We start from the raw sequence: 15,977 nt of genomic DNA, 5'->3' as shown, positions 1-15,977 counted from the left end.
GAAAGTAGTTCTGCTGTTGAAATGTATATTCATCCTTCTTTATTGTAGTGTTCTGTTGTCTCATGGTATTGTTATCAATTGTTAATAGATTTATTTTTGCAAATAATTGAGATAGTATAACAAGAAAACAATTGATGAAACCTGTGTCAGAAGAAGTAGGCCTGCAATTGACACTGAGTTTTGAAAGTGTGGTAGATCAGCATGTTTTAGCTAGTAATGCGTAGAACAGTTCTGTTCACTGTTTCTCTTTTTCACAAGAAAAGCACACTAAATGTTGCCCAAGCAGCTGAATGTCTCTTGCTGCATGGGAGGCTGTATGGTTGGGCAGTTCCAGCTTCTGTTGTTGCCTCCACATGGGAAAGGATAGGTTGAAGATTCTTTTGTTGCTGTATGAAACTGTGAATTAAGTAAGGGTACAGACAAAATGAAGAGGTTATCTGTTTGCTGAGTATAGTCTGTTCTGAGTACTGAACTGGGCCACAGCTCATCGTATTTGAAAATCTTGTATCCTATAACCATAATGCAGGTGTGCCATCTAGGTGAACTGAAGTGACACAGGTGAAACTTAGATGATGCTTCTGGCACTTTATGGATCTTTACTATGCAGAAAACAAAATACATTTAACGTATTATTCAGACTATTAAATTACATAGTTGTGTCAAGTTTTATTTAGGCTATGAAATCCTGAATTTAAAGTATTTACAGTCAACATTGACCTCAGGATATTATTAACGGACTAACTTACAAAACTTTTTTTATGTAGTTGTGGGTAGGAAGAATGTCTCTAACACTTACTATTCATTTTTCACTTAGCTATTATAGAAATCCTAGTAAAAAAAAAAAATCTTCAAATGCTGCAAATTCAGCTCCGAGAAGTTGAACATATTAATAAGGCCAAGCATTTGCATGCATTTAATTTTGTCCTTTTGTGTAGTATCAGCTGGTAATTATTTTCTCTTAAACTATTCTAGGTTTTGTATTCCTATTCAATAGGTTTTGTGTATATTTTATTTGGATTAACATGCACTAGTGGATTAAGCCCCGCAGTAACGTTTTGCTCAAAGGTAGGTGTAAAGATTTTTTTTCTATGAAGAACATCATTGGAAAACATTGCTCTGTATGATTTAGAAAATCTTACCACTTCTCTAAAGTTGTGTTTTCCTCATGTAAACTGGTTAACCTGTGTATTTCATACATTAAGCAAGTAGTCACAGTCTTTGATGTGTAAGATAGGGTAATGTTTTAAAAAAGAAAACAAAATCACAAGACCAGACTTATGAGTTTATAATTTCATTATTATTTTTTCATTATGTAACTAAAATTAAATAAGGATCTTTGCATGAATGCATTGTTGAACAGCTTATTATTGCTCAGTTGATTAAAGCCTGTAGTTTTATGTCATTTTGCAATACCTCAGGGTTTGTTTTACATTTTCCTAACAGGCTTTTTTTGTTGTTGCAGCATCCAGTGCAGACTTACGGTTATGCATTCCTTTTCTCCCTGACTGGGTATTTTGGCATATCCTTTGTTCTAGCTTTGATTAAAATCTTTGGTGCCCTTCTGGCTGTAACAGGTACGAACTAATGATATCTTTACTGCTTTTAGCATAAAAACATAAAATAATCCTATTATTTAGGACAGAGCTTTTGAGAATTGTTCTTACTCTGGCTTTTTTTTTTTCTGTTCTTTGTACTATCTGATCACGGTTTGTGTGGATCTTCACTAGTAGTATGCGTTTGAGAGCTTCCTGGTTCTTTCTGTGCCACAGTTTCAATCTTGAAGAGCCTGTTAAGTAATCTTGCCCATATAGGCTGTGCTATGTTTTAATGTGGAAACAACGCTGTTCTAAAGAGGGCAATTGCAGTGCAAATGTATAGCAAGGTGTAAGGAAGAAACAGTTATTGTTTGAGACGTGAAGGGGAAAGTAAGGATGTTCCAGTAGATCATAGTAGGCAGGGCCATAGTCTCTAAGCACAGAAGTTCTGGAGATTGCCAACAAATGGTATTGCTAGAAAAACTATGAAGAACTCCTCCAAAGCTTCTAAATGTCCATACACTCTCAGTGGAATCCTGCTGTGGCAGCATTAAATGTACACTCCAGACTCAGTTCAGAAGGAACATGAATGGAACAAATTCTGACTTTTGTGATGGTGTCCTCAAGTTCTTTTCATTAAACTGAAGGGAATAAAGGGTGTGTATTAGTTTTGGAAGTCAGGATTTGAACTGAACAAAGTTCTAGTGGACTGTGTGACAGCTGCTGTATTATCTCTTAAATTGCAACTTGAGTATTCACAGTACAGGTACAAACCTATTGTTAATGACAGAAGCAGCCTGTCTAGTCTTTCAGATCTTCCAGACTTCCAATGTAATTGTCCCACAAAAATGGAAGCAGTCATGTTTTCTGTTAAATGCATAGTAGAGCATATGACTGTATGAAGAAGAAACTTGTCAGAAGAAACAAATGTACAAAACTCTGATCAGTAATATGTTGAAAAGATTTGGGCCACTCACTGGTGTGTCTGCTAGCTGCATGTGCATGTGGAAAAATAGAAGTCCCTGAAGTATGTCAAAAGTTACTGGAATCCTCTCCAGAGTAAGAATGTCACCAAATGCCATCTTGTCTGCTCCTGTGGTAGTTCACATCCAAATAAAAAGTCTCTGTGATGCAGTGTTCTCACCTAATAATACAATACTTTCATAACAATAAATGCGAGACAGACCTATTTGTGCTGACATGCTCCAGGTATGTGTCCAGATGGATGAGGAAAAGGAGAGCATGAAGCAAGAGGCAGTCACAGTCATTATAGATTTTTCAACCTTTACAAATATTCAGATTTGACTCTTAATCCTGTATGCGACTGGACATACTCTTCACGTTGAATAGTCAGTCATCTGGAAAAAGCATGTGGAGAGACTGAAATCCTACTAGCTGAGATTGGATCTCTATGAATGAGGAAGCCACTGAGCACAGTGAGTCTCAGCACTGTGCTGGGTTGTAATGTCATCCAGTTATGCTTGGTCTTTAGTAATGCATTGGCTGATACGTGCTTTAGAAACAATAAGAAGTATTAAAGCTAAACATATTTTGGGTGGAAGGACAACTGTATGGCTTCAGAGAAGAAAGTGTGTTCAGAGCCTATTAATACCTTGTCTGCCTGAGATCCTTAATGGAAGAAGCAGTAATAGAACATGATTAAATCAAAGGAATCACTTGTAAGACAGGTGCAACAGAAACTCAGTTCAGAAATTGTTTGTTCTAGTTTACTGTGGCTTGCATCTTGTATTGTGAGGCCGTGGCCTATTTCAGTATGCGGCATTACCTGAGTGTGGCAAAGCCAGCTACAACCAAATGACACAGTATAAGTGAATGCTTTTAGCCTTCATTATTATGAGATTGTAAAACAGCCACATGACTAAAGTGTTTACATATCAGAATATACTCAACTGTTGGAATAAGGGGAAATGACCCTGCTGTTCATTTTAACAGCAGTTAATTGTAATATTAACTTATTTTATCTATCTAACAACACTAAAGGAAACATCTGATACTTGATCAGTTTTCATCATCTTCCTATACACGTGTTTTCAGGCTGTCCCTAAAATTATTACTCTTCACTATATGCAACTGCTGTGGAATATAAAATTGTTTGTCTGTAGAAAATTGTTGCTTCCAACTTTAAAATGTGACTTGAATGTATTTTTCAAAAATCAGTCATGGCCTATTTAACTTTTATCATTTCTATAGTCGTTACAAGTCTGACAGAACAGATACACTAGGCTTGTGTCTTCCTCGGGTTACGTTTTCTTAAAACTACAAATATTTGTCACAAGGGCATGGGAGGCGAAGGTGTAGCAGGATGCTCTGGAGCTACTTTCCTGTCTTCCCTCTACCCCTAAAAGCTGTTCTCTGTCAAGTGATGCTGTACTTCACTCGCAGTAGTGGAGAGGAAAATATGAGCTGTTGTCTTCTGACCTGAGGTTTGCATGCTCTGCTTTCCTGTGAACTATTTCCTCTGCAGCACTTCTTTTTCGCATTTGTATTTAACAAAGTTTGGTATGTCTCCTCACTGGAATTTGGCCCAGATGAGAGGGTTGGTTCATATATTAAAATAGCTCTTTAAAAAAAACAACTTCTTACTGGGCTAAAAAATGTTTTAAAATGCTGTGGAATAGCAAACCTTTCACAGGTTTTCTTATGCCTGACCTTGACAGTGCTAACAGTTGAGCCCTTTCAGTCTTGCCTGTAGCAATGTGAAAATGTTTATTGTGCTTTGGAAGAACACCACATTCATTACTGTCTCTCCCCACCCCCCATCCATCCTCCCCCTTCTTGGGGGGGAATGGGGTGAAAGAGTTTAATGAAAATTGTATTTCTATTAGCAGAATGAGAAATTATCAGACTTAATTGGGAAAAAGAAGGAAAGGCACTTAATTTAGAAGAAAATGGTTACATAAATATTTTAATTAATAACTGATTTGAAAGAACAGAAATAATCGTAATTAGAAAAACTGAAGTAATTTAACCATTTTTTAAATTATTCATCTGTAAACTGTTTCCTAATTAAAACTCAATTTTCTTTTTCATTCTCCTTTAATTTTTCATGTAATAGAAAATCATTTTATTTGATGCACATAAATTTCTTAAAATGTAGAGAAAATTGTTACTAAAAAGTTGAGATTGGGGCAGGTGAAGCAATAGCGAAGGCTGTTTCTTCCACTACAAAACATGTTTTTAAGTAAATGTTTGTGGGGGAGGGTTAGGGAGAATGAAACTTGCTTTTCTAGCCGTAACAGTGTGAAAATACGTCAGTAGTCATTGGTTCCTTTTGTTAGTATGTTATACAAGTAAGGCTTTCCAGTACAGTATAGTAAAAAGTACTTCATGGTAAGCAAAATATTTTCTGTTAATAAAAAACATAGTTTTCTTTAGGTCAAGCGAATTGTATTGGGGTCTTTAAGTGAGAAGCCTGCCCTATCATACCGAATAACACCTTCTCGGACCCTTAACCTTCATAGCTAAACTTGTAAGGTTGGCTGCATTGTTACTTTTTAAAAAAACAAAAACAAAAACAAAACAAACAAACAAACAAAAAACCAAAAAAACCCCCAACATTTTCTATAACTTTTACTCATTTATTGATTTTGTTTCGTTGGTAAATTATATAGGTTTCCCAGTACACAGTTTGCTAGCAACGCAGTATTCTTGTTCATAGCAGATAGCACTGAAATTGTTCAAATAATTTTTGGAGCTATAGTAATTTGAGAGTAACCCAAACAGGTAGTTCATTTCCATTTTGATAACAGGATTATGTTCTCAGCTCTTCATACTACCTTGATTCTTTCTAGTGATAAGATCACATTTAGAAGAGTGGATTTGATGAAAACTTCCTAATGTAACCGTTGAAGTCAGACATCCTTGGTCTCTTAGGTTTTTAACCAAAATTGTATATCTCTGGACTGTTAGGTAAATTTTCAGTAACTTCAAAAGAATGACAAGATAATGATCCTGTTCCACTTAAAGCCCAAAACACCACTGAACTGTGTAACATGAAGTGGAAATGACAAGAGATTTGGTGTATCCAAATAGTGATACTACTTTTTTCTGCTTTAACATATTAGTTTATACATCAGTTACTTGCAAGGATTGTTTTTGCTTTTAGATACTGTGAATTGATTAGCATGAACTTATTAAATAGCAAGTCTTGTTCTGGAAGTTTCTCTGCTGCAGATACTGTGACTGGAGCTGATACTACTGACGCAGCGTACATGTTTCAAACAGCGTATGGTTCTAGCGCTGTTTTGCACTAGACTGGTACATTTGCAGTCCGTGTTTGCACCAAGGATGATCATAATTAAACGTCTGGCTAAAATTATGTCACAAGGTTATCTACTAATATTTAAGCCTATGTTATGTTCTGCTGTAACTGAATTCTTAAAGTAAATATTTGTTTTCCTCTGCAGTAACAACAGGAAGAAAAGCAATGACCATTGTGCTTTCTTTTTTGTTCTTTGCAAAGCCATTCACATTACAGTAAGTATTTATAGTTTTAAATGGGGTTTGATATATTTTATAAAAAATCATGTTCTCAATCATGTAAATATAACAACAGTAATTAATCATATTCAGGCTTTAATGCTTTTCGTATCTTCTACAAATGTTGGCATTCTGTATTGACTGGCTTGTTGATGCTATTCATGCTAGAGAAAATAGTTTCCATTTTTCTAAAGGTCTGGAAGACAAGCTGCTCCATGTATTGGCTTTTTTTTTGGTTGTTTTTTTAAGAAAAATCTTGCATAATATCTAGTGGTTATGATACTTAATAAATTGGGTACTTGCTCTGTGGAGGAAGCTTTGGCTAAAGGTAGACATTTTCTCCATTACGGTATCATTTCTACTTTCATGAGCTCAGGTTTGAGTTCTTAGCTAGCCCTTTTAAATGACTGCAAGCTTCTATTATCTTGATATATTAAATTGCAAGATTTTTGACCTTGGGTTTCTTCTCTGTTTTTAATTCAACAAAGAGCTTACATTGAAAAATACAGCTAAGTTGCTACATTGATCCTAATTGCTTCTGGTCTGAAACAAAATGCTATTCAATCTTGTTGCTATGTATAAATTTATTTGAGATTTAAGAACAAAGCTTACAGCCAAATGCCCAAATGAAATCTACTCCAGTTATCTTGAGGCTTAAAATAATGGAGAGCTGAAACAAAAATGTGCTTTCATTGGGAAGTATGGATATAAGGCACTGAGTGAGAACACATTTTGGACCAGTAATAGAGAGTATAGCTCTCATAACCGTAGGCAGGAAAACATACAAAACCTCTCAGGACTACTTTATTCATGTGAGGAAGAACAGCTACTGTTTAGTTATTATTAACTATAAATGCACCTTACTAAGCTCTCCAGCCAAGACAGGAAAAGGAAGGGTGGAAGGATAGTAATAATAAAGATCCAAGCAAATTCTCTCTAAGTCCACTAATTGGGAGGAGAGGGAGTGGTGGTCTTGTCTCCTTAATGTAGAGGCTTTATTTTTGTTTAATCCACAAATACTGGAATGTAATTGCTACAGATGAAGTGTTAATAGTAACTATTTTTTTCCTCTTCCTCTCCTTTCCGTTTAGGTATGTGTGGTCAGGCTTACTGGTTGTCCTTGGTATATTTCTTAATGTTTACAGTAAGAATATGGATAAAATCAAATTGCCTTCACTGCATGGTCTTTGGAAAAAAAGTGTGGAAGAAAGAAAAACAAGGACGTTGTCACAAACAGTATAGACAGTGGTTTATGCCTTGTCTAGACTATGACTTACTATTATTTTATTGGAACAGTCGTCAACTGATTCACTTTCCAAAGGGAATGTTATTAAAACCAAAGGAGCTGAAGGCATATTGTCTGCTTGCAGATTGCTATAAATGCACATTTTTGTGAGCCGTTTCTTGTGAGCCCTTTCTTCAGAGCACTTGAATTCATCGTAAAAGGTGTTGTAGGCCCTTGTCGGATGGCATTATCAGCCAGTGAAGGACTGCAGCTCCTGGCAAACTGCTGCAGAGCTGTATTCCAAGTGGGACACGCTAGAAGACCAATTTGGGCATTTTAGTAATATTGGCCATGTGGCTGATCTGACATTAGTGGTTCTTTGGTAATTATCTAGGCAAGGTAATTTAAGTGTAATATGGTATTAACATTTAATGGAACCTAATCAGCAACTGGTTGACCAAATTGCAATTTTAAAGGGGGAAGGTTTAGAATATTGTATGTTGTCACTCTGTTTCATTTTAAATAAAAATATTGGGGTTTTTTTAAGTTATTGGTTAGATCATCACAGAACTCGGTATTTATTGTAATAATTGAAATTTTTATGGAAATCTTATGGTGTTACTCTTTTTGATTATTGCTTGTTAGTAACAAAAATGAGATTGAGTTTGTGCAGTCAACACCCATGCTTTTACAAGGGGAGAATGGATTTTTAGACCTGGCCAGAGTGAGAACACAGATGAAAAAGTGATTGAAACTGTGGTGTAAGAGGCTGTTATTTGCTTATTCTGTGGTGAAATACTAAAGTTTTAGTGGCCTGTGGCCCTCCATATCATAGTGGTGTAAAGAGACATGGAAGACTCTCTACATTATTATCATCAAATCAAAACTCTTCTTTTTCAGTATTGGAGTAAAGAATAACATCTGCTAATGTATTTGGAATATGTGTTGTCTTTGTGTGGTCCTGTGATGAATTTAAGAGGATTAGGGTACAGATTACAATTTTCTTTATTTAATGACAGGAGGAGACAATGTACTACCAGACTGCCTTTTCATCATAAATTTAGGAAAACTAAGTCCATTTATCTCTCTTGATATTCAACTCGCTTTTGAATTGCTTGCCATCTCTTTCATTTTATATATTTAACAATAGCACTTTAAAAATACTAATCACCTTACAGTTCATTGTTCTCATGTGGTCATGATTTTTTGTTGTTGCGTCCCTCAGTTGCATCTTAGTGTGTGTTCTTTCAACTTAGACAAAAGTAAATTGGATAATAGAATTGTGTAGTCAAGAAGAATGTACAGAGAATTGAAGTATCTCACAGGATTGCCTTCTGCCAAATTACTTGTTTATGAAAGTATTCAAAATGTACAAAAAGTTTTTCAGATATTTAGGAAGAATTGTCATTCCAAGGAGCTTGTAATCAAAGCACAGACACAAAACGTGCCTTAAATTTTGCTTATTGAGTTGGTAGTTAGCATATGCCATATTGAGTATGTTATAAAACAGACCATGGAATAAGATAGCCATCTTAGCACGATGGGACGAATAAGTAGAGGGGAGAGCTGCACTAACGTAACTGCACTGTTCCTGGCACTTGAGCTACTCTGATGTGTCAGCAAAGCCTCTCAACCCATTTACACCCAGTGTTGCCAATTTAGGAGAATTCATTGTATGTGACAATTCTGGTTTTTAAATTTTCAGCTGCTGCATGTTTGATTGTGTCCTGGATAAGGTAGAGAGGTGTGAATTTGATGAACAGATACACCTTGAAAGAGAAAGATGGCCTGCCATGGCTATCCATTTTCATGTTGCAACCAAAGTTTTATGATAAGATACGAAAAAGGGTTACAATTTCAAATTTGATGTAAGAGTGCATTTGACCAAGTCAAGGGGATTGATACAGGTTTCTTTCCCCATAATATTTATCAGTTCTCATATTCCCTTGTATTATTTTCACTAAATGAAGTTTCTCTTTCCGGTGAGGTCAAGAGTTATGTATTGGGCTTAAAAGAGGGAAATTTTTTGAGCCACTGAAAAGAAAGTAATTACAGAACTTTTAACTGCTCTGTTCATTAGCTTGGTGAAACTTGATAATTAGCATTTGAGCATCATTTTGACAATTTTTTCAGTCTCAGTTTTGCCATCTGTAAACTCTGTTGTTAAGCTTTATTGACATTCAGGAAACCATATTATGTGAAAGCTACCATACATGCAGAAAGTCGTAGTAAATGTCATTCCTTTGGCATCTGTTTTAGATGAGAAGTCACTCCCAAATTTTCTGACTAGAATTCAAATGTAGTATGTAGGTTGCAGAACTGTTTATATAATCCAGTTTTGTCTTTATTTTCTCTGTTTGGAGAGAGTAGTATTCACAATAATTTACCTTTTAATTTATTCTCTGTTGTATACAAGACTGAGTTAATGGAGCACACATTAGGGGAAGTTTTGATTTATTTTTTTATTAATTTTCTTTTTCTTAACTATAGAAATGTATGTTTTGTTTTACAGATGTACTTTTAAAAAATTATTTTTATATACAAATACAGGTTTAGTGTCAGTAGCATAAATTTAAGAGTCAGATTTTTACTTTCATAGGTGTGAGTCTAGTACTTTTTAATCAACAGTATGTAAGTGTGTTAAAGCGAGTGCACACAAGTGAGAGTAGTTCATAATTTGCCACTTGTCGTGGTCTGCAGAGTTTCATACTTTCATTGAGATGTTAAGAAAACCTTAATTTCAGTGAATTGCTCTTTGTGTTGAGGGTTTTTTTAATAAGCTTTATAGTGCATGCAGGTAATAGAAACTTACAAACCTCCCAAGTGTTCTTACTACAAAATTTTGGTTTACGATCTTATGTACTGTATATGTATGGTGGTTTTGTGTTGTCTGTGAAATATGAATAAGGGCTTGTCCATAAAGTAACTGTAAATTCTTTAATTTTTGTGTAAGAGCACTTACATTGGGGTGTTGGTTAACCCTTCTAATGTTGCTGTGTAGACTGATCTTAATAACTTTTGCATTTTATACTCATTGGTTCCTGAACTCTTTGCAGTAGGCATTATGAAACATCCATTCTGTCACTATAAACAGAAAAAAACATTCATTATCACCATAAAATTTATTATCTAAATATAATGTGAATTAGTTGTTTCTTATGCTACACAATTTTCTCTTCTTTACAGAAAAACTGTGATAAAATAGTTATAATAGGATTGAAGTTCACACTAAAATTTAAGGCTGCCCAAGGTCTCCATTGATGTCAGCAATCTACCTCTGTGACACACTCTACTTCTGCCTCCTTTGGAGGACTGAGGGAGCTCTGTTTTCCTAAATTAATATGCATTTGCAGTTGCTTTCACGTCATGTTTGCATTTACGTGGCACACTTGAATACCGAAGTAATTGACTGTGTGGTAAATTTCTTCAGTATTTCAGTATGTCAGTATCATCAAACTGCTAATAATTCCGATATCTGTGTGTGAATACAAGTGTGGAAGAACTAATGCTCTGAAGCCCCCCACACCTTAACCTACAGTGTTTCCTGATACTGCATTAAACTGTTTTTCTTAATCTTGTTTTACTACTCATGGGCTTTGAACTTAACAGACATTTTAAACTAAAACTTAGGCATATGTCATTCCTACTTTCTTACTTTTGGATGCTAGCTCCCTTTTTAACATGCTCTGTTGATGTACTATAGGTTGTTTCATGTTTCCATTCCTGCATTTAAGGGCTCGCATCATATTATTCCAGCTTGGTCACATTCCATATTTTCCGCTTCATATCAATTATGACTGTCTGAATGATTGTTTTAAATCCTGTTTTCTCCACAAAAAAAATCTTTCCTTTTAGGCTTTCCATTATTTTTTGAAAGGTCTTGATGAGTACATGTATGAGTTAACTCCTTGACCTCATTCCATCTTCCAAGAAAATCTCTCTTCTCCCTTGCTTGCCTTTGAGAACTAAAGGAAGAGGAAATAAATTATTGCAAGTGCTCTTTTTTTCTTTAATAAGTGCCTTCCTTACTAACCTGGTTTGTCCTTAATTGTTTTTGTTCTTTCTGCCTCCCCTGCTCCCAGGCACAAACAAGCTCTTTCTCATGTTTGACCACTGCTTGTTCAGTCATGGAAACTTTTTCAGTTGTTTACTGTTCTGAAAAGAGGTATAGAATTGCATATATACTCTGGAGGGCAGGAAATAATAAGTAAACTTCACAAGTTAGGGAAGTAATTAAATAGTTAAATGTTTTTGTCTTTTTTTTCTGGAGGGGTTTTATTTATGGTTTAGGTAATAGCTCAGAATTTGTTAGTGGAAGGGTTTTTTCTTTTTTTACATTTTACCTGTTTAAAAATCTTTATATTAATTTTAATATTTAATATAAAACTCCTGACTATTCAAGCAGTTTATAGAGATTAATTTTAGTCTTGCCTATGAGGCAGAAAATTTATGTTTCACTGATGAAGGAGAGATGTTAACTTGCCCAAAGTTGCCTTGGTAAGTCTGTGATGAGCAAGGAATAGATGTTAATACCCTCAGTTATTATGTGCCCCAAGTCCAACAGAGCCCTAGTGTATCTGAAATGAAACAGTACCAATGTAAGCTTAGCTTTCTTTTATCCCAGTATCAGAGATTTTAAATTTTGTGTTCTGTGTTCTATACTAGTATAATTTAAAGCTAAATTAAGACAGCCATAAAATAGGGTTCCTGCATTTTGTTTGCAGCTCCTTTGCATTGTGTGCATTGTTATTGTCTTGTTGATTTGTTCTGTTTTCTGTGAACGCTGCTACGGAAACAAGCCACAGAGAGTAGCAGTCGTAGGAGAAGCATGATATCCTTCACTTTCAGATGACTGGTCTGAGTTTAGTTCACCTTGCTTCTGGTCAAAACCTGCTGCCATTGTGAGGAATTGTCATAATGTGAGGAATTGAGCATAATGATGTTGTGCTGGATCTGTATTTTTGACATCCACTTGTAGAGAAGACAGTAATGCAATAAAGAACATTCATGCACAAATATTCAGCGTAGAATGTAATACTGACTTAACCCTTCTTTTGTATACCTAGATCAGTTCCTGCTGTCTTGCTGTTGTTTTTTCTTGAGGCGTGATAGTAACATACTGCTTCTCTAGACCTTTGGATATTTTATTTTTTTTTTTGTTAGATTTCTCAGTTTTATGCTTCCTGTTGTCTTGGGTTTTTATTTTAAGTGTAAAGTTTTACCTTCTCAGCAAAGGGACATGAAGATGGTGAAGAGACTGGAGCATCTCTCCTATGAAGAAAGTCTGAGCCAGGACTGTTCAGCCTGGAGAAGAGAAGGCTCAGGAGGATCTTATTAATGTGTATAAATACGTGAAGGAAGGGTATAAAGAGGATGGAGCCAGCCCCTTTTCAGTGGTGCCCAGTGACAGGGCCAGAGGCAATGGAACGTCAGGAAACACTTTTTTACTGTGAGGGTGACCGAGCACTGGCACAGGTTGCCCAGAGATGTCGTAGCGTCTTCATCCTTGGAGATACTCAGAGGCTGCATGGACATGGTCCTGGACAACCGGCTGTAGGTGGCCCTGCTTGAGCAGGGGAGGTTGGACCAGATGTCCTCCAGAGGTCCCTGCCAACCTCAAGCATTCTGTGATCATAAACCTTTGTCCAGATACTTCTGCATTTTCTCCTGTTTCCAAAGTGTTAATAAACATAGTTAAAACAAATATCTCTGGGTTGGCTACAGTAAATCTACTGAAGCTGAAGAAGCCATGCTGACAACACCCAATGGTGTGATTCTAGTGAGTGGCTTCAGAGTGCAGTTCCCTTGAGAGAGAACTGCATGTCATAACTGCTGCTCAATCCAAAATGAGAATATGTGAATCTTTTAGAGCAAATGCAAGAATCTGGTTGATGAAATTGATGCTGTCAACTCAGAACTATTTGAATGTATTCATGAAGGAGTTCAGTTACTTTCGTTTTTCTGCCTTTAGCTTGTACAATGCTATTGGGTGTTTTAGTACAGCATCTGATCTGCAGGTGTGTTTTAGAAGTGTTGCACCACTTGCTGCCTGTGTTTTGCATGAACATGGTCAGCTGTGGTAGATGCTTTCGTACTTGTTCAAAACCCAGGTAAAAATTCCACTTAAATACAGTTCTGCAATATCAGCCATTTACATGAGCATATCTATGCAAGAATGTCTATCATATAGCAGTCCTAGTTCCAAATAAAACTGAAGCAAAATTGCTATGTCAGGTTGAAAACTTTAACCCCAACAGCACTGGAACACATGTGCGTGCACCAACAATAAATGTCACTGTTAACCCTTGTACAATCTGTCACATGGTAATCTACTGTTTACCTGTAACTGCAGCATTTACTGGGAAAATTGGTCAAGTAACTGTCCCTTGGGATTCTGTTAGTACGGTACATCTGAACACAGAGTGCTGTAGGTTTGTCTCTACTGCTGTCTCCTGGGATGGTCTTTGTGACAACATGTTCTGGGTGAAATACTCAGACAGCGGAGAGGGCTGCAAGACAGCAGATTTTGGATGTGCACTAGCTCTGGTTGATTCTGTCTGTCCTCAGCTTACTGAATTTTCGAGGTAGCACATGGCAGTAAACTGGATTTACCAAGCCAAGTATTGCACATGGTTTAAGAAGAGCATTTGTGTTTGCTTCCTCTGAAGTCTGTGTCTTGGGCAAATGTGGGCATCTCAAAATTCTCTAGCATTCATAAGAAAATAGAAAGTGTTTTTTAGATTGAGGTAGAATAGGGTGGTCTTTGTCCTCCCTAGGAAGGACAAATACAGTGCTATTATATGAGAAAGGTTGTAGATTCAGTTATAGCCTGCAAGTGGTGAGTGGTTCAGTAGGCCACTAAAATCATCTTTGAGAATTCAGGCACATTTATAAAATCCACTTATTAGTACCATTTGTAGAAGAATGAGTCTTTCTTGACAGGCTACAGTTCCTGTTTTTTCACTTTTGCCTCATTCTAGGTTACTGAACTCCGGTTTCCACAGCATTACAGTAACTTGACAGACAGTGCTAATGTAAATATTAACATAATCAGACGTCAAAGAGAAGAATCTTTTTCACACTGTTGTCCGCAACTGGGGAACGGGGATGATGCAGCAGTAACGCTTGGTGATGGAGCATTGTGAAAGCTCCACAGCCCAGTCTCATGTATAACATAGAACTGTTGGCTGCATACTACAGAGGTGGTTCCTCACTGTGTGCTTCTCCATGACTTCAAAAGCTGCAAGCCCTTGCAGTAGTTTCGTTACATGAGGACTCTTGCAGTATTTTGCAGGATTGTGCATTATAGGTAAAGAGCCCTCAGCACAAAAAATTAAGGGCACTGCAGGCTATGCTTAGGAAGTGGATTATGTTACAAGCTATCTACAGGAGGTAGAGGCATTTAAATTTGCAGATAGGCAAGTTATTTGGACTCATCTCAGCCTTAATTTGAATGACCAAGTCCAGCTAAATAGTTGTCCCTCATGAGCAAAACAGTGATAGCAATAGCAATTGGAAGTGCCCCATCTCGGCTTTCAGAATGACCTGTAGATCAAAAGTTAAAAGTACCCCTTCAGAAGAGAGCTGGGAGGAAACTTGAACTTGATGGGTGTTTCAGTTTGAGGTAGGCGTTGCGGCCACCAGATTTGGACAATCCTGGGCATAGAATACTGCATCCAGCTGTGGAGCCCTCAGCACAGGAAAGACATGGACCTGTTGGTCCAGAGGAAGGCCACAAAAACACAAAAATGATCAGAGGGATGGAACGCCTCTCCTCTAAAGAAAGCCTGAGAGTTAGGTTTGTTCAGCCTGGAGAAAAGGCTCCAGGGAGATCTTAATGCAGCTTTTCAGTACTTAAAGGGGGCTTATAAGAAAGATGAGGACAAGTATTTTAGCAGGGCCTGTTGTGATAGGACGAGGGATAATAGTTTTAAACTAAAAGAGGGTAGAGTCAGACCAGATGAAGAAATTTTTTACAGTGAGTGTGGTGAAACACTGGAGCAGGTTGCCCGGAGAGGTGGTAGCTGCCCCCTCCCTGGAAACATTCAAGGTCAGGTTGGACGGGGCTCTGAGCAACCTGATCTAGTTGAAGATGGGACTGGTTCATTGCAGGAGGCATTGGGCTAGATGACCTTTAAAGGTCCCTTTCAACCCAAACCATTTCTACATCCACAAAGAGGATCTGAAGGCCCTGAAAGGCTTTAATGCATGAAGCAGAGTTCGTACAGGCTTCGGGCAGCGACTAAGCAGAATTTAAGCTCTTTAGTCTTTAACATGCCTTTAATCTTTTGTTGCTCTAGCCTAAAGTTAGGATTATTTATTTTGTGTACTATCCAAATTTTGATACTGGAAAGTAATTTCAGTGAGAAACATGCTAAAAATTGTCCTTAGTAAGCAGTTGAAGTTAACGGTAGCATTCTATCCTTAGTTTACACCATCCTGTGAAGTCCTCCTAATATTAAAACCTGAATGTGAGTGCTTGGCCTCTTCGAATGAAGACTGTATTCTTGCTGCTAAGTAATATCACCATCCTTGATTTTAACAAAAGAAACCAAATTCTACATAACTACATAGGTAAGAACTGATTTAGAAGCAGCTAATCCTTACTATGAGTCACACCTGATTTCCCTGGACTCCTTATCCTTGATAAATGTCTCATGCCTAACTGTACAAACTTGGTTTTCAAACTCTCTCTCTCTCCTGAGATTAAAGCAGTT

The 15,977-nt window shown here is 36.9% G+C and overlaps 1 protein-coding gene across 6 annotated transcripts in view; it reads left to right on the top strand.

The window, feature by feature from the left end:
* SLC35B3 (solute carrier family 35 member B3) overlaps positions 1 to 15,732 on the top strand; it is a 30,745-nt gene extending 15,013 nt beyond the window's left edge. For 5 of the 6 annotated variants that reach the window (XM_074899661.1, XM_074899657.1, XM_074899655.1 and 2 more), the window contains 4 exons: positions 973 to 1,065; positions 1,463 to 1,574; positions 5,963 to 6,032; positions 7,127 to 15,732. In XM_074899661.1, the coding sequence (XP_074755762.1) occupies positions 973 to 1,065; positions 1,463 to 1,574; positions 5,963 to 6,032; positions 7,127 to 7,277 (426 nt within the window). In that variant the 3' untranslated portion in view covers positions 7,278 to 15,732. The remainder of the gene's footprint in view (positions 1 to 972; positions 1,066 to 1,462; positions 1,575 to 5,962; positions 6,033 to 7,126) is intronic. The other variant, XM_074899659.1, reaches the window with a different exon arrangement.
* Positions 15,733 to 15,977: the final 245 nt, after the last annotated feature.

This window comes from Athene noctua, chromosome 2 (genome assembly GCF_965140245.1).
Source record: "Athene noctua chromosome 2, bAthNoc1.hap1.1, whole genome shotgun sequence".
Taxonomy (NCBI): Eukaryota; Metazoa; Chordata; class Aves; order Strigiformes; family Strigidae; genus Athene; species Athene noctua.
Note: the sequence above shows the minus strand (reverse complement) of the source record. Positions and strands in the feature narration are given on the sequence as shown.